A 19,190-nucleotide genomic window follows, 5' to 3' on the forward strand; every position below is an offset into this window, starting at 1 on the left:
AAGGTCACCGATATGATCAACTTGGATCATTTTTCTGTCTTTATCGCGAGTGTAATATTCTACAAAAGTTGGGACAACGTAAACTGGTTACAAATGATTAAATATATAAAAAAAAGTATTGATCAAAAGTAAAACAAATTTATTTTACTGATTTCCTGTGATTTTGCCGTAGCCATCTCTTACGAACTAGTCGCTAAGAATGAATTCTAGGATACACGCAAAGCACGCCCTATGATCAGTCTGCAACTAATATTCCAAAAGGATGCTAGTATATCATCATCATGTATGTTATCTGATAATGTATATTTTGCTCTAGATACACAGAACTTAAAATTAAAAAAAATAAAACATAAAACAATTAAGACGTTTACAAATCTCTGTAACAAGGAATTAGAGTGCAGCTCTTAAGGAGGACGAGAGGAGGGTACGGAGGGGAGGGTATGCCCCTCCTCCTCCTTCGCACCCTCTCCTCCTTTTCTGCTCCTCCTTCTCCCCTCTTTCTCCTCCTCTCCCCTTCTCCTACTCCTCCACTCCTCCTCCTCCACTCCTCATTCTCTTCCTCCGGAGAAACTGAATTTGTCCATAGGTGACTTGACACCAAGTCAAATGACATTATTTTCCCCACGAAATTTACAGTTACCGGGGAAACTGAATTGGTGTTGAGGTTAAATGACATCAATGTTCCCGCTAAATTCAGAGGGAAATTGAATTGGTGTTGAGGTCACGTGACGTCAATTTTCCCGCTAAATCTAGGGGAGAGACTGAATTTTTTCAGAGGTGACGTGACACCGAGTCACGTGACGTCAATTTTCCCTCTAATTTTAGCGGGGAATTGAATTGCTGTTGGTCATGTGACGTTGATTTTCGAGTAAATTTAGCTCGGTTACGCGGACGCCGATGGCGACGCGAACGCTACGACACCCGGAAACGAGCGCCCAAGAGCTACGCTCTAAAATACCTTCGACCAACGTTGGACCAACTGGTTGTTCCTACGAGGCTGCAGAACTGCACGATGAACGCAATAAAATCAAATAAAACAATTAAGAAATGAAGACCTCATGTAAGTTCCTAGTCATAGTGGTTCTATAGTTTTATTAGATATAGCTTTATGAACACGTAATATTTTTTTTCGATTCTGTTGAAGTGATTGTTTAAAAGTGACTTCCTTTGTGTGTTTGACCAGCTTCCCATTCCCTTGTCACGGGAGACCAAAAGGCCTCTTCCGCCCGCAGTCACAATAAGCAAAAAACATGTTGAACCCTATCCGTCCCCGTTGTTCTTAAAAAAAAAATTTCTTTTTTCCATAGGGACAGTTTAAGGTATGTGTAGACGAAAAAAGAAAAACTCTTCGATTGAAAGTTACACGGGGCTGGAATGGAGCATACAATCCAGGCACGCAATAGGTTTGCTGGCCTTTTTTTATGCTTTTTTTTTGTTTTTGTTTCTTTTGTTTCGTTAAATAACGTGGAAAGGGGAGTAAGGCCAGCCTCTAACAGTTGTTCACCAAATACCCGCAATATAAAAAAAAAAGAACCGCCTGAGAGTTTTAACGCAATGAATGTGATAGCACTAATAAATAGTTCCTACCCTCGTACGCAGCTTCATTTCTAAGCATCGAAGAGAGGGGGGAGAAAGACGAATATATCGGCCCACCACTTACTCCCCTTTTCCTTTCCAGGTCACTATTTGCCCGCGCTATGACGTCAAACCAACAACTCCGCTCGATTTCTTACACTCTGCTCCATGGCTTCGTCGCGACGATGCGACAAACACCAGCAAAAGCAAGCAAAGTCCGTTGCAAGGTGCTCATATAAAGCCACCACTTTTAAAACATTTTGTGGCGAATTTCTGATGAAGACCCTCTCAAAATAACCGTATTGTGTTCCTGGTATCCTCTTCTAACGAGCGCTGGACGTAGACCATCGCGTCGCGTTCAATCTAGCGCTATTCTCGAATCACGTTTAAAAATTTAATGAAGACTCTCGTTTGGCTTCCAGGAAGGAAGAAAAACAAAAACAAAAAACAGAGGCGCCCATTTGGTAATGATAACCGGTGTGCTTGCTGACGACTATTCATTACCCGGCGCCCACTCTTTTCTTTTTTTCCAGCGGGATGTGCTCGAGAAGGTCAATTCCGCCATCACAAATTTAAGAGTTTCGGATTTTTTTCAGCCGTATTCTTGCTGTCGTGTTTAACGGTATAACAATTCCAATATGGCGTCTTATGCTAGTTTACGTTTTGTTTTTGTCCTCTCTGGTAGAGCCAAACGCGAATTTCTTCATATGTTTTGTTTTTCCAAAGTTTTGAGAACAAGAAAAACGCTGTAGTTGTTTGTTTGAAGTAGAAAATAAGCAAAACATCAACGCACTGCAGCGTGCTTCTCGTATACTTGGTTTGGTACGAGTTGGGCACTGCGCTTATTTCGCAAGAGATTTCCGATTTTTTTTTTTTTTTTTTTTCATTGCGTAAGCTTGGTTACACGAAAACATCCACAGCTATGACGCCTGGCGTATTTTTTTCCTGAGTAGAGGAATTCAACTTTTTATGGTAGACTGCGGATTCCTTTTGATAAGTTTCGGATTGTGTGTGTGCCCGCGTGGCTAGATTGCTTGACACAAGAGACATTAAGTGATTTAAATATCCGATATATTATTATCAATAAAAAAAGAAAAACGCCAGAGTTTTAGTTTCGACTGTCTCCCATGTGGAGTATACTTTAGTTGTGCCTGACAATGATCACGCTGATACACAAAATCCGATCACATTTTCTCACGCCTTGATCAAGCACCTTGTTTGACAAAGTTCATATTATGCCTGTACTTTATACTTTATACTTTATCAACTGCTATTTTAATGTGTAAATTTCTGGTTTGTTTTCCAAATCGTAAAAGAAAAATATTACAGGCACGCAGGATGCATCCTTGTATGAAGAGGTCATAAGTTGTTACATTGGTAAATCGGGAAGAGTCATGAACTATAAATTGAGTGATTTTGTTTTGTATTGATGCTATATTATATTTCAGATATGATTGGTGTGGATGCCAAACGATAGATGCATACTCCAGTTGAGGTCTCACAAAGTGCAGTGAACGCAGTTAGTTTTGTTTTCGTGTTTACCTGGAAAAAAGTTCTTTTGAGGAAGCCTTTTTTGAGAGACTTTTTAGTGTTGTGTCGTTTACCCGCAGTCTCGGGTTTTTTTCAACCATGTGCCATATTTTCGAAGTTTTATTGGTAATATGTCGAGTGTAAGGTTTCCACGTAAGGTCAGATGCAAGATGAACGCCAACATGTTTAAGTAATGACACATTTTCAATAGGATCATTTTCGATTAAGTATATATGTAGAGTGGAATGTCTTTTTTGTGGTGGATGGTGTAGCTTTCGCTTTTGTCGGTATTTAATTTTATGAACCATGCGGGCGCACTAATATGTAATAATGTAAACGTCACCCTGCAAACTTTTATAACTAAGAGGACCCGTAATTGTACGATAAATGAGACACTTATCTGCAGCCAGACAAGTTCAAAACTGAATGTTAGAATGAAGGCGGTTTATATATATATATATATCAGAAAAAGCACAGGACCAAGCACCGATCGCTGCGCAAAACCGGACGTCACACGAATGGAGGAGGAAAGAGCTCGACCATTTATAACATACTGGCGTCTGTCAGTTAAGGAGTTTTTGATCCATTTAACAGCGAAAGTGGATAACCTATATTTAATCAGTTTATGTATTAGGCGGTGATGAGGAACGCGATCGAAAGCGTTGGCAAAATCAATAAATATAGCATCAATGGGCTTGAACGAGTTAACGTAATTGTGTAGCTCAGAGACTATCTGGAACAAGTGCGTCTCGCACAAACGTTCACGCAAAAAAAAGAGTGCTAGTTAATGCAGACGATAAGATGATAAGGTGGTCATGATTTGAGGCAATGCAATGTGTTCTAGAAGCTTACGTGGAACACAGGTGAAAAAAATGGGTTTGTAAATATTAAATACGTGTTTATCTTCCGCTTGGTAATTTACCCGTGGAGGCTTCCCAGTGGAGGGTCAAATATTTGTTTGATTAGTATTAATAGCTAGGTAGAAACGCCATCCAGGGCCGGACTAGAGTTAGTAGGCAGGCGGTCGATAACACATTTAACCCCATGAATAGAAATTCCTATTCAATTTATATTGTTGTCTACTAACATGTGTATGCAGTTGAAACTAAAAGCTCTTTATTAAATACATTCCAAAAAAAAGGAGAACAAAAAACTCGTTGAATTGATCCGCCAATTCAGGATCATCAAGCAAGGGACCACCGGTACCAGAGCACAGAATTACATCAGCAACGTTTTGGGTTTAGTACCCTCCAAAACGTTTTCGGATCTGTCCGCAACATATTTAAAACACCAACATAAAAAAACTGCTTGGATTTTATCATTTATTCTTTTGAAACCTGGACATGAGCATGGAAGGACGCCTAGTGCTCTTTCTTATTTCTGTTCTTCGTACGTCTATCTAAACTCTTCTTTTTCATGATACTTCGTTTTATTTTAGTTGAAAACCCTAGCGAACCTGCACAAGGTACACTTTTTTCTACCGGGATGCCGGTAGCTTGGCGTTCGTATAGTCTGTTCCAAAGTAGAACCCAATTCTCATTCACAGAACGCTCATCGAAACCACTTAAGAACGATCTAGAAAACTCAAACAATCTGTACATCAGAGACTCCATATCTGCTCCCTTATAATAAAAGATTTGTTTTCCTAAGAAGTCAACGAGCGAAGAGAAACTGCAATGCACAACGCAGTGATCACTTATTTTATCAATAAGATTTACCGAAGTGTTCTCCGAATGAGTTCTAAGAACTAAGTTGGGACTATTTAGCAATATTGAATAAAACTGGCAATTTGTAGAAACTTTACACATTCATTTTAATTCCTGCAGCTGCTAAATACTTCACGTCTTTCCCAGTCGTCACATGGGTAATTGAAATTTCCCGCTCATAGTATAGGCATATTCGGAAACTTTGACTGTACAGGGTGTCCCCAAAAAATAGGCGAGCTTTTTTTTATCTAAAAAATAACCAATAATTTTCTGAGCCCTCATTCTCCGCCCAAAGGTAGCATTCGAGGTCTGAACCAGACGCCAAATTTTCAGACCGAACCGTTATTCAAAAGTTATAGGTGATTTTATGAATATTGCAATGGGAAAAGGGGACACATTTTCGGCCGTTTTCGGTTTTTGTCGCCATATAACTCCATGTATTCGAGAGCTATGTAGGCAGCCATTTTTCCATTGAAATTTTCAGAAGATCACTTATAACTTTTGAATACGTTTTCGGTTCATCCTGAAACTTTGGCATCTAGTTCGGACATTTAGCGCTACCTTTGGGCGGAGAATCAGCGTAAGGCGACGCATAGTTTATTTTTGCGGCGAAGAAAACCATGTAAGTTTCAGTTTGAAACACCTTGTACATTACCTACAGTTTTTGTTAGGTGGTCAATAAATTCTACCCGTAAGTCCGGTTGCCTGTAGCATACACCAAATAAGCATCTTTGAAAACCTATTCCGATTTTAACCCACCGAATTTCAAGCACTGAGTCGACTGGACCAAAATACGATGAAATACAGTTCCTTGCGGCGTTCATGGCCCCTTCCCCCCTATAGCCAGACCGGTCTTTCATATAGACAAAAAAGCAATTTTAAAAGGTGAATTTAAATTTTTTTCTTTTTTTTATGCTTGAGCAGCGTGAATAAAAAATAGCGGGTCATCACGTTTCGGTATTAAGCTATGGAAGTTTGCGACAAGAAGAGACGGCTGAGCAATTTTTTCAATGGGGCACGTTCTGAAAACACTGCCTATCAAATCAATTAAATCAAATAGTCTATTTTCCCATTTACGAAAAAAATGGGGGAGGGAACGAAGAAAAAAGCTGGTAAATCAGCTTGACATGGTCCTCGGCCACCCTACAGAGGCCGTGGCAGGGGCAATAGAAAAATATACACTGAAGAGTTAGGAAGTAAAATAGTTAGTCCCGATAACTAAAGGGCGTGTCAGGAGCAATGAGTGGAAGTTTTAAACAACATTGAGAAACTGACTAGCACTTTCCCCTATCGTCACACAAAGATCAACTTTCCCTAAAAAGCCTTAACTTAAAAAAAAAAAAAAAAATCAACCCAGATTAAAACTGGACGTACTGAAAGACAAAAAAGAAAGTTATTTCTAGAGGTTAGGTTTTTATTGCCTATTCAAATTGCAAAAATGTGTAAAACGAATGACCAGGGTACGAGAGATCTACAATAAAATACATACAAACAGCCAACATCCGAGAAACGCAATGGGAATAGGGTATGTAATACAATACACTGCGAGGTAAACTAAAATACATTATACAAATTGAGTGCGGGCTTTTTTGTTTTCTGTCTTTTTCATGGTTGTAAAAAGTTCCGTAATTTTTTTAAATGATGTGTTATGTATATCTAGCTCATTACTCGAGAGATGATTGAACAATTTTGGTAAGGTGGGCCTCAACATTTGATCGCCGTATGCAGTTCTCTTAGTGGTCACCTGCCGGCATTCCCGCCTTCGTGCTTCGTACCCGGGGATGATTTTCGTCAAGTGTGATCATTTAGGAATTGTTTCAATGAGACTTTTTATTAACAATCGATAATTTTGGAGTGATGATAGGACTTGACCGCTTGCAGCATCAGACTTGTAAACTGTGTCTAATGTTAAAAAAAAAAAAAAAAAAAAAAAAAAAAAACCTGAATGCTTACGTTATAGTAGTTCATTGCGCTTCGTTGTTTTGGGGAATCTTTTCTATTAAGTGCCTGTTTTGTATTTTGTTTTTACACTTGTTTCGTGTGGGTATTTGTTTGCCTTATTATTATTACTGTTTATCTTCAAAATGTGAGCAAAATGCAAGCTGCTGAATCCAAACAATAATAAAAAGGCTGGACGAAAATACCACAAGGTCACTGAACCCGAACATATCACTGTTTATGTCTACAGGAGATTAAGCTGTTTCACAAGTCACAAAAAAATTTATAATCAAATAGATGATGAAAAATCGGTGTGCGACGTTTGAAAATTGTTTCCTTTTTCTTCCTGCGGAGTTCGCTCTCAGGATCAATAAACGAGGTTTGAAGTATGCATAATTTATGGAGCTTCGGTCTGGACACCTGCCTCGAGCGTCCCACGCACTAGGTTGCCAAAACTTAAATTAAATTTTCTCGCTCTCTAGCTAGATGGCCTCTGAAGTAGGGGTGGGACCACTCCGGGCAATGGGCAGCTGGGAAAGAAAAAAAACCTGTCAAAATTGATTTTCTGGTCGAAAAATAAAATAATATTTACTTTGAAAATATTGAGTGTTTCCTCAGCGTTCGAAAACGCCGCGAGTGCAGCTAAGTAGGCAGCGCGCTCGTGGCCTAACGGTGATCGCGCGTGCCTTCCACGCTGAAAGCCAGGGTTAGATTCCTGGCCTCGGGGACGCATTTTCGTTGACTCTGACGTAATGTTCTGATAAATTCGACAACCGTGTTGCTTGTTCGAGGTCAAAATGTTCTACACGCAGAACTTTTTACGCCTATTCTTCCAGAACCCCACGCGTGTATAAATAAGGGGCCCCGCGTGGCGAGCCGCACTCAGTTTCGCCTCAGCGTTCGATCCTGCTGCTTCGCCGCCTTCGACGCCCGCGACGCTCTGTTGTTATCTTTCTTTTTTCCTTTTATTTTTGGGCACAAGTTCTCCCCATTAAACGTTCAGTTTATTCAGTCATTCGCCGCCTCATCACTTTCATTCGTGACAATATCACTGCATCTTCCTGCGTTAGAGTTACCAATCGAGAAATGAAATGCTAGTATGAGTTGTGCAACCAAAAAACGCCGATGTCATAGCTGTCTAATAACATTCTGTATACAGTTTTAAGGCTTACAAAGAACGCGCAGTCTGCAGATTACAATGACAGGATACCATACTTAACGGTAGTTTCAGTCATTCGTTTAATTTGTTTAAACACTACAGTCACTACCCAGTTCAGGAAGGCAGAGCGTGGTGAGACTTGATTTGATCATCGTATTATCTTTCATCTTTCTGCAGCCAATTAAATAGCGCCATTAACCGATAAGAAAGCCCAAGAAGCAAGAAACGTGAACATATTAAGCGACGCCGTGCGTTTCTGAAGTTGTCGGTGACAATACGTGAGCAACTGTAGCCAGTCTCTATTTCTGGTACGTGGTTTGTGTTTTATGCGTGAGTCGCGATTTATGGATCAAACAGCCTCATATTTGGTTCAGTACTTCTCCACCCAAAGCTTACACACTATTTTCGTAAAGATGATGCGGACATGAAGTTCATTTGTCAAATTAGAATTGACCATGTTGCAACTTAATCTGAGACTGGGGTATGAAAAAGAAACGTAAAAGTAGAAGGGACAAAAAAAAACTGGATGAAGAGAACGTCTCAATTGACTATGCAAATTGGCCACGTAGATTATAAAAATAAAATATTACCTTATCACCTTCCAGTTCATTTTCTTTTGTAAGAAATTTACCAAGCGCGACAACTGTTAGTAGTAACGAAGAATCATGAATTGCTATTGTCTTTTGCGTAGAGATGAACGGCTCTCGTCAAAAGTATGTACCATTGTGAAAGAGCGCACTTAGGTCGTACAGGTTCGGGGCTTATCACCACTTTGTGCGAGTAAAACGCGAAACAAAATCCCAAACCGCCAATGTCCTGATCGTTCTGCGTCACACAGTGCACATTTCATAAAACGCTCGTACTACTTATCCGTACAAAGTGCGCGAGGAAGCAATCAATACCATTCACGTTGAAGCTATGTGCGACGCACCGGTGTATGTAATAGTGTGGCAGCTCAGTCGTTACCTTACCTCACGCGCAACACTTTGGCGACGACATATTTTCTTTGTCAGCTGACTAGAGGCCTGATCTCCAGCACCTTATAGAGAATCCCGTGCACATACTTCCACTTACTTTTCAGAAAAGCAGACGCAGCCCAGCACGGGCATCTTTTTACGACACTCCTTTTATACCACGCCTCATTTCCTATAGAACGATATTGGTATCGGGATTTCAACCCACTTTCCTCAAGACTTTCTCAAAACTTTCTTTGAATCGCGTCCACGGATCAGTATCTGGCCTGCTAAAAAGATTTGCTATTCTTCTCCGCTCTCCCCGCACAAAGAACCGTCCCCGTAGCGAGGATGCGGGGCTTATTAGTAACTTCCTCGTTCGCGTGGGTAGGGATCTGCAATGGGACTGACTGCGGCCAAGGAATGGCTTTGGAGACGTCGTCTGCCCGAATGCTGACTTGACTCGGCTGCCGGGGCCAATTAATGTCTGCGGCAGTCGGTCTTAATTAAACGTCATGTTGAGTCGTTGGCTGGAGTAAGTTTCCGTATTCGATAGCAGGGGGCGGCGTATTAAAGTGGGGAATGTTAATATTTAACCATAAAAAAAATTGAGGGGGCTTGGGTCTTTTAGAGTCTGGCTGGTACTGAACGAACGCGGAGAGTCGCTTTCACAATCTATGAAAGAGTGCACTTTCATAAACAGCTGCTCCTTCCAAACAAATGTTGAAATCGAACCAACCAATCCGTCGGGCAGGCTCTAAAAAAACATTCGGCCGTCTGGCACTGGCATTGCGATTTTATGAATAAAATATTTCGTCACAGACACGCTAAGAAACACACCGCTCGGCTTTTTGGGTTCAAGCCTTTTGTTTCGTGAACAGTTATTTGGCCTTCTTATTGGCTAATGCAGCAATTCCATTGACTGCGGCACAATAAGAAGTGCGGGAACCGCCACGTTCGACGTTTCTTAAGATGTCAGTAGTCATTGTGTTTCACGACTCACGTCTGGGCCAAGTGTGTAAAAAATCACATCTGTGCGTGCGTTTATGTACGTGAGCGTGTGGGAGGGGGAGGCTAATAAGTAAGTCGATGTTTTTTGTTTTTTTTAACGTGAAACGTTTTTCGTCAATTGCTCCGGATTTTTAAAGCAGCATTTCGTGACGCCTTGGCCTATGACGTCGTCAAGTGACCTCAACACCAAGCTTTTCCGCTAAATATAGCAGGAAAAAAGACGTCATATGACTTGACGACGTTACTTGACCAGTACACAAATTCACTTTACCCGCTAGATTTAGCGAGACAATTTACGTCACGTGATCTCAGCACAAATTCAGTTCCCCTAACTTCAGCGGGGAAAATAATGTCACATGACCTATACTCAAATTCAGTTAGATTTAGCGGAAAAGTTGACGTCACGTGATCTACATATAAATTAGAATTAATGACACGTAACTGGCGGCAGCCAGTCATTCCCCATACTCTGTGGACACATGCCGACCCGACGGGGAAAGTCAGCGGTGTGTAGAAGAGTGGGTGTAGTCATTGGGGTGGAATGAATGGGGTGGAGTTAACGGGGTGTTGTCAATAGGGTGGAGAGTAGTGGAGACACCTGGAGGCCCAGCCCAAAAAAAATATGCATGGAGGTTACTTGCGTTAAACCAAGAATGTTTCACGTAGCAACAGAATTGCAGGGCAATTTTCGATGCAGTTTTTTACACAGTTTTAACAATGGTTTGGAGTTACTCACCCTGCCACCAGGGATAGTAGTGCAAAGTGTATAGACGTTTGCAAGTACGGCCACTGGGCGCCGCCATCTTGCTTCTGGTGCCGATACACTAAAAAAAAAAAAAAACGTACGTCGGCTTTCCCGCACATCAGTCGGAGAGCGGATCACCGCAACTTACGGAGGCAGCTCGGCGAATGACGATGCCGAAACATCTGTTTGGACCAAAAAAGGCAGTCTGAGTTCTTACATTAAGGATTGCATAACGCCACGCTTGCATTGCTTAATGTCACAACTCAGTCTGCGTTTTTTGGTCTAAACAGATGTTTCGGCATCGTCATTCGTTGAGCTGCCTCCGTAAGATGCGGTGATTGGCTCTCCGAGCGTTGTGCGGGAAAGCAGACGCACGGACTTTTTTAGAGTGTGGATCGTCTGATAGCCAAGCATTGGTGAACAGTATAGGTACGCCTCAACTATGCTTGACTGTCAGATGATCTAACCACACCAGCAGTAGGATGGCAGCGCGCAGAGGCCGCACTTGCAAACGTCTATATCAGTGGTTCTCAAATAGGGGTCCGTGAAAGCATTCTAGGGGTCCTCGAAGCCCTAGCCTCATTAGTCAAGCTCGACAGTAAAAGTGGTATTTTTTCAGGTCGAGAAGAAATGTTTCAGTTTTCGGGCAAGTTTTTGTGTGTGTATGTGAATAAGAGACGTCTACTTTACAATAGCCATAAGTTATATCCATTTATTAAATCATTATTAAATTTAACTTATACGTTTCTTCATCTCTCACCACGAATGGGGTCCTCCATCACCTCCGCCAATCCACAAGGGGTCCGCGAAACATCGATTGTTGAGAACCACTGGTCTATATAATGAAACCCTTAAAAGTATGCTCAAATCAGTCTCGTCTTGAATTAGGCCATTCTGACCTGCGCAAGAATGGACCTTTTCCAAATACCGACGGCACCAGGCGGTGGCTGCACGAACTAAAAATCAAGGAAGTGACCTACCTGCGCTACCATCGATAATGGGAGCTACGTTACCAGTTGCTTCGCTCTCTGAGCAGCGTCGCGTGCCCAACGCAACGAGGTAGGCCTAGCGCGACTTTAAAGAAGGAAATCCGTAGCGTCCACCCAAACGTCGTGTTTTTCTTTCCGTCCACTTTCTTTTTTTGTGTAACACAATTATATATATGCTGTAATTACGTGTTCTACTCGTCGATTTACAGCCTCATTCCGAATTTCCTCGATTTTTTCGTGCCGACTTCCACCGCTTGGCATCGGGCGCTCGCGCGTGCGCAGAACGCTTCTCGGAAAAGGTCCATTGGCGCTTACCATTGTGTGTATCTTCTAAGGGTCAGTTTGTACCGCAATGTTATAAGGTAATGTTGATTTTCATCATAATCAAGAACTGTCTAAATTAGTTGTGGTTAAATGCAGCTCATTTTACTATACGTTAGAATCATATAGGAATATTATCTTATAAAGAAACCGAGCGTAGCAAGCTAATATGTCGGCCAAAATCCAACGAGCTTTTTCACCCCGGCCTTATCTACGACGCATTCGCTCGTGTTACACACCTGCGGAACCTACAGCTGCTTCCGGACACTGTTGATCGGTGCGGCTTGGTGAAAGAGAAGCATTATTTCATGCTGCTTTCGGAAGCGACCGCGGGAAATATGATAAATGTGATGCACAGGTACTTCCTATCGGGCAGTCTAGGCGTTTTCCAACAAAAAAAACAAACAAACAAACGGCTCATGTAGAGGCACTGTGACAATCGAGTCACTCTAACCACGACTGCTATACTTTGGGCGACAGAAGCACAGAAAACTTGTATAGGTAACTCGTAAGTTACGTTACCTAGTAAGTAACGTACGCGTGCGTCAGCGGTAGGCTATATATGTATAAAGCGCTTATGCTCGTTTAATGCCTGTTGCCACGAAACATTATCCCTTCTAGGAAACAATGCCGCCTTCCCATTCAACATTTCCAACTTCCGTAATCCTCTTTTCTTCCCCGTCCCCAACCCACGCGCGAAATCGACACAGTCTACCATTCAGCGCTAATCAATCGATTTATCCGGCGTCCATCAGTCCGTGCATACGTGCCGCCTATACGAGGTGCTGGCCGGATGTGCGGTGGGTAGGAGGATATCGACGGACGTGAGATTGAACGTTAGCGATTCTCCGCAGTCACCGACTGCAAAAAAAAAAAAAAAGAAAAAAAAACATACCGGGTGTTGTTGATTATTTTTTTTAAAGTAAACGGAGACACGCAGCGATAAAAAATAAACGAACAAAACAATCACCTCAAACGCAGCTTGTAGTTCATTTGAACGATGTCACTGTGGATTATCTTCAGCAGCCCGCCTGTGTTTTTACCCTTTCTTCGTTGCTTATTTCCTCCACGTTTCTTTGTTTGTGATTCGTTCTTGTGAGTTCTAATCGGCCAGTGCCGCAATTTCATTGGCTATGAACTGATAATAAAATGTTCTAAATTCGCATCGGCCTGCGTTTCATGTGCTGTCAGGGTCTATTAGTGGACGGTAAACAAAGCTGCCGATGTCGCGACTATGCGTATTCTACGAGCGGGTTATTTATTTGTCCCTTGAGCCTTCATGATGTAGTTGATGAAATTTGCAATTACTATTTTTTTTTCGATAAATTATATGTGGAATTTTTGTGCAAATCGTTGCTGCCTTGTCTGAGTGTCTGTAGTGGATGTCGTCTGTTGTTTTGTGGGCAGGGCTTGGATTTCCAGCAGACGTATTGGTGATATAGACTTTCTGAAAACTTTAATTTTGAGAAAAGGCAGCTAAGTCTCGCGTAACTTGTGAAGCGCATATAATATAAATATAGCTCGGATATAAATACCAGTGTAATGTTAAAGACGGGTCACCGTATTCTGTTATTTTATTAAGCATGTCATAAAATATCGTATGCTTCACACTTTCCAGCCCTACAGCGCGACGATATGTTAACCACAGCCTTGTTTGCACTTTAGAGGCGTTAAGTATTTATCTTTAGCAATTAATATTTCAACATATTCTTTTCAGGATTTGAGACAGAAAAATATGAGAATAATTGCAATTTCAACAAAGCTAGCCGCAATATAATTTCATTGCTTGCCGACAGTAAATAAAGGGAGAGAGAACACAAAGAAAAACCAGTAACGCGTCAGTAATCTCATTACTATTCACACTACCTCCGTGTTTCTTCCTCTGTCTCTACCTGGGTACTTATCACTTATCGCATCTATTCCTCGTTATGGATAACACCCTGTCTGCATAGGCACGGGCCTTTCCCAGTGATTGTCGTCACTGTCGTTTTAGTTACTGTGAACACAACCGACTTAAACATATCAATAAGCCCAAAGAAACGCGAACACTCCCACAGCTAAACTTCACTTTCTTTTTTTCTTTTTTCCTTTAGAAACACCCGTCAAATGTTTAGTGGTCTTGTTCTTTTTGAGCAACAAACACTCGGTCTTGTTCGCAGCTTTACGGTTACCGGAACCGATTTCCGTAGGACTGCTTGTGCGCAGGCATGCATTTTCTTTTTCTTTTCACTTCTGAGTGATTGGATTTTAGAGGTTCATTCTGAGTGAGGGTGAGTTGTCTTGTTATGTCTCACCCTGCTGGGAGAACGCTCTGCTTAAAACGAAAGGCGCTCAACGAGGCACAATGGAAATGAATACTTATTTATCTATCGATCCTTGTTCACACAGCCGAATCTATGACTGTGTGCCCTTAAGTTGTTACAATGTTATCTAGCAGCTAATATAGAGTCAACGTGTGCCGTTCAAGTGAAGGTAATGAAAATACAATATTTTGTTAATGGTCTACTATAGAGAAAACATAATTGCTTTCTTAGCCTGGTCACTTTTTATAGATCTTGGTGATCGTAATCATCCAACTAGGGTTAGTGTTTTCAACCTGTTCCTATAACAGCCCTCACAAGGGCACCGTTTGTGTTTCCCTAACATTATACACTCAAATGATCTCATATTCAAAGTAACCAGACGAAATTTCAAAGTGGGTTGATTACACAAAATTGCTTTGAAAATAGAAATTGCGTTGTTTTGACGAATTTTAGCTCTGAAGATAACAGGGTGCTTGGTAGATGACTAGGTTATCTTGATGTGTTAGTTTTGGTTATGCTATTTTTTTCTGTCTTTTCTAGTAATAAAACTTTACTTGTGAGTGCAGCTTCGTTCTGCCGTGTTTATGTCTCCCCTTCGCCTTCGTCGTTTGAGCTATTATCAACATTTAAAACGCATAAAACTCGCCTAATTAGCTCCATTATTACTCGTCAATTCTTTTGCTGCCTTCGAATTTTACCTTTACTCATCAATACACGAATTATTAAAAAAGGCAAGCATGGGTGAAATAAACTTGAAAATTAAAAAAAAGACACTCATCCTACTGCCTCTTGCAAGTTACACGATCGGCTTTCTACCATATCTGAAAACGATCTAGGGTTTTGTTATCGAAATTGTTTAAAGTTGCATCACTATGATAATATTTCACACAACATCACAGTATACTGACGCCGCGTTCAGTTGCAATTAAATAGGTTTTTTTTTAGGCGTCACGAGCATTTTTTTTTTGTTATAGAATAAATGACAATAGGAAAATGCATCTCGCCGCCCTGAAGTTTTTGCTGGTGGTATACGTTAACAAAGGTCTCCTTGACTAGACCTAATTAAGCAAGGAAGAATGCTATGACAGAATGAATGCGCATATTTACAAGCTTCTTTGTGGTACAACTTGAATGCAATGAGAAACACAATTACGGTGGAACACTATACGCGTGTTTTACATTCGTTGTGCTTCTCCCTTCGTGTGCTTTGACAAGAGCTTTCAATGCATTTTATTTAGTCTAGCATATTTTCTTAACATGCTTTCAAAATACTGAATAGAAAAACATCAGAAACTTCGATGTTAACGTTTAAAAAAAAAAAGCAATTTTAGGCACCCACCTTTACCGTATATTTACATGTACAGTGGTTTAGTCCAACATATCGTGATCTCGATGACAAACTTAAGAAAGAGGAATGATAGATCAAGTCACTTCGGCGGTGCCTACAGACACCTTCGTTAGGTTAATTCTTTCTTCAGATCGCACATAATTGAATACTACGGGAGACCTGTGATACATGCCTGACTTGTGCCAATACTCTCATCCTCTCATAAATTCAGTCGTAATCGACCGCGCCGGCGTACTGGAGGTAATCGATCATTTGAAGGTGCCCACTAAACAATATATCCACTTTCCTCTGCGACATATTCTCAGCACTCAAACTTTCCGAAATTTCATGCGATTATTCAATTGCTAACGTAATCTCCGTTCACACACTCTAAATCAGGTTACTCATGTTGTTACTGATGCGCACACTGTTACTCATGGTAATGAGTAACAATATCAAACCTCTTTTTGTGATTTATTTCCGAAGCACTGGCATAGATAGCTGCCTCATGAGTAACACGTGAAAAACGAGAGCTTCATGGGTAACGAAGCGCTTCACTCGCGAATCGTTACCCATGCTTTCGCATTGTTCCTCATGCGGACCACGAAGACCTGCAAAATGTAATGCCGCTAAATCTAGCTTTTCGGGAAAAGTCGTCTACGAACAAAGAGCAGCCATGGAAGCAAAAAATAAAATAAAGAAAATAACACGGGTGCCGGGAAACGAAACTCTCCGAGAAGGGGACGTTTGTTTGCTATAACTTTTGGAGACCGGGGACCGCTGCGGCGGGCATAACTTTTTCAAGAAAGGTGAGTACGAAGCGGCATAATCCTTCGATTCGCTTTTGTTATTCTGACCTCGGTATATCCATACAGACACTCCTCTGACAAGGCAGCCTGTACAATGTCAGTCAGGCCAGGCCTAACGAACACCGACCTCGGCGGCACCACTCGCGGCTCCTGCGCGTCCCTGGACTGCTCGTGTGGGGCTTTTGTGACCCGTGAGGACGCATTTGGATATGCGGACTGTCCGGCCGGTTGGTGCTTGATTTGTGGCCATCCACCAGCACAGCACGGGACTTTAGGTGAGTCAGTTTGTGGAAACAGGGCTGGTCTTGACCGCGTCTCACGTTGCTGCGCTCAGACTCTGTCACGGATCGCGCGCGTTCGGCCGGCGCACGATTCACTGAGCGGACAGGAGCACCTTCGGCGACCGAAACCCGAGTGCGCTCCCGATGTACTTATTTCCATTAGGAGCACGAGTGGCTTTTTCGAGCTCAGTGACGACGCTTTCGCCTCATCTGTTTCGCTATTCTTTTGGCTGGTTTTGGTTAGAGCTCAAGCTTCTTGAGTTTGATATTGCAAAGCTGTTAAAGAAAAGTGTTCTAGTTTTGCTGCACTTCTTTTCGTACAGTGAAAACAATCTCGTTAAGGAGGCGAATACGGCACTTAGAAGAGTGCAATATTCATTGCTTGGGTCAACTTTGGCACAAAAATACCCGGACATGCTTTGGGACCGACCGAAACCTGGGACCAAGCTCTCAACGAGACGTCTCTGGGTAAATACATTTTCAACTGTTTAATTACCACTGCCCCGTGCTTCGAATGATATCAGGGAGGGTTCCTAAAACATCTGTTTTGACTTCTGGCAGAGTGTATTCATGTGCCGGTTAACAGCGAGGCGAAAGATGAGGTACGCACGAGAAAAAAAAAGACAAGGCGCAGGCAAACAATGGAGCGGATCAGTATGATGTAGACACTCTAGCGCAGCAGTCCACCCCAGATGCTCTCAAGGAACTGGAGGTAAATTTGTCTTCTGGCTCTCTTATGTGCATTCCAGCATTCAATGCCTCACACCCCCCTCCCTCTTTCAATCCATCGACTCTGCTGTCAAGTGCCCAGCCTCAGTAAATGTGCCATATGTAGTCAAGCTCCTCAAAGTGACATTTGAAGAGAGGAAAGGCACCGTCTTGGACAAACTTCCAGTCTACTTCTTGAATGCTGAATGCGTAAGTGAGCATTTTGTATTTCATTCTAGTACGCACGCCGACCAAATCATACAGGCTGCTTTTTTTAGAGCATTGTTGACTATGTTTACCGTAAGAATGAACTTTGTCTACTCTCTTGGATAGCTGCTGGCAGAATGCGAGCTGCACTTCGCCATGAGTTTTACAAGCATGAAAGGCGTGTGCACCAGCATACTGGAGGGCTTCGGCAAGGATCACGGGATACGCCAAGCAACACTGATGGACGTTCAAGCCTTTCTGCGGTCAAGATCATCCCGCGATGATGCTTTGAGCACGGTCAGTCAAATTTACTAATAAGATAAACGCTTCATGTAATGGCCATGTTAGAAACACGGTATTAGGAACAAGCATTTTTTATGGGGGCTTGCATTGACAAGAAATTTAATACAATCCTCGTTGCGTTTTAAAAATAGCTGCGCGACTACATTCCCGCAGAATGCTCGGTGGACAAACCAGCGTGATGTACGAAATGAATTTAATGAATCAAAAGATCGCAAATATGCTTAGCGTGAAAATGAAGTGTGCATTGGGATACTGAGCACGACGATTTACCTGTCCAGTCATGCTCAGTCTCCCATGAGAGACATCATTTTTATGTCTAGGCATACCTGCGGCATTGTCATTCGTCAGATGTCTTTCATGGACCACGGTAATAGACTTACCCAGTGCTCGGCAGGGAAGTATAGTCGCGTAGATACTTTTTAAGACTGTGGGTTCAAAGCTATCATACTGGCATTTTGCTTTTTGCTCAGTGATAATACCGCCCATAACTCGGCCATTTGACTGCCCAAAAAGCAATGCTCTTTAACTGACTTCGAATCAAGATAATTAAATTTAAGCCCACATTGACGCTGAGCGCAGCTATAGAGTGAGAGCGTGAAGATGGGTAGCAGCTATTTTATTAGAGCTTTGGGCACTTTGTTTCCAGGAAGACGTTCCGACAGTTGAGAGAGGATGCCCAGGACCGAAAGCCTTTCTGGGGTCCAAAACAAAGGGTATTCTCTGTCCCGGAAGCAGTCCCCAGGTGGTCAACTTACCAAGCACCTGCTCCGACCTCAAGGCGTCTGTCCTTCTGCTGGGTGTTTATTATATTTTGAACTTGAGCTATCCATCTTCCTATGGGCAGCTTTTAGGGTTTTTGCAAACATTCATTGTAAAACGGGGGTCAAGGTTCGACAGAGGTTACCAATCAGCTCGCCTCTGCTCCCTGATAAGTGCTTGCAAACAGTATTTGAAGTAGCTTAACAAATTGAGCGCTATTCTGGTTCTTGACAAGAGTACAGATCTTCCTCCTTTGCGAAATTTTCTAGTACTTTTATTTCAAAGTTCGTCTGAGTAAAATAGGGTGTAGTTCTAAGTTAGAAATTGCGACAAGCATATCATCCCGAGATGTGATAAAATTTGTTTGGAATAAAGTTCTTTCAAGTTGAGTACTGCTTCTCTCATGCCAAACAGTTATTTTTGCCCTTCCAGCAAGCCCGTCTGGCACCTGGGAGGTTGTTGGCGAATAGATTTCATCCCGCTTCTCTGCATTCACTATAAAGTTGCCATCGAACCGCCAGGCAACTTGCTGCGTCCCCATTTCCAGTTTATTTGGAGAGCAAGCT

General features: G+C 42.1%; 1 protein-coding gene across 4 annotated transcripts; it reads left to right on the plus strand.

Moving 5' to 3' along the window:
* Positions 1-16,006: 16,006 nt before the first annotated feature.
* LOC121048226 lies at positions 16,007-19,013 on the plus strand. Of its 4 annotated transcripts, XR_006078149.1 has the most exons (4): positions 16,007-16,366; positions 16,433-16,641; positions 16,971-17,115; positions 17,209-17,416. XR_006078149.1 is itself a non-coding variant. In XM_042292986.1 (3 exons), exons 1-3 carry the CDS (start codon positions 17,562-17,564, stop codon positions 18,821-18,823), a joined length of 477 nt encoding a protein of 158 aa, XP_042148920.1. In that variant the 5' UTR covers positions 17,438-17,561; the 3' UTR covers positions 18,824-19,013. The 4 variants fall into 4 exon arrangements, 1 of the variants encoding a protein (XP_042148920.1); XR_006078147.1 differs by lacking the exons at positions 16,971-17,115; positions 17,209-17,416 and adding an exon at positions 18,512-19,013 and having other exon boundaries at positions 16,262-16,366; XR_006078148.1 differs by lacking the exons at positions 16,007-16,366; positions 16,433-16,641; positions 16,971-17,115; positions 17,209-17,416 and adding exons at positions 17,438-17,565; positions 17,689-17,859; positions 18,512-19,013.
* The last annotated feature ends 177 nt before the right edge of the window (positions 19,014-19,190 follow it).

The sequence above is a fragment of the Ixodes scapularis genome, unplaced genomic scaffold (assembly GCF_016920785.2).
Source record: "Ixodes scapularis isolate PalLabHiFi unplaced genomic scaffold, ASM1692078v2 PGA_scaffold3__209_contigs__length_174095766, whole genome shotgun sequence".
Lineage (NCBI taxonomy): Eukaryota > Metazoa > Arthropoda > Arachnida > Ixodida > Ixodidae > Ixodes > Ixodes scapularis.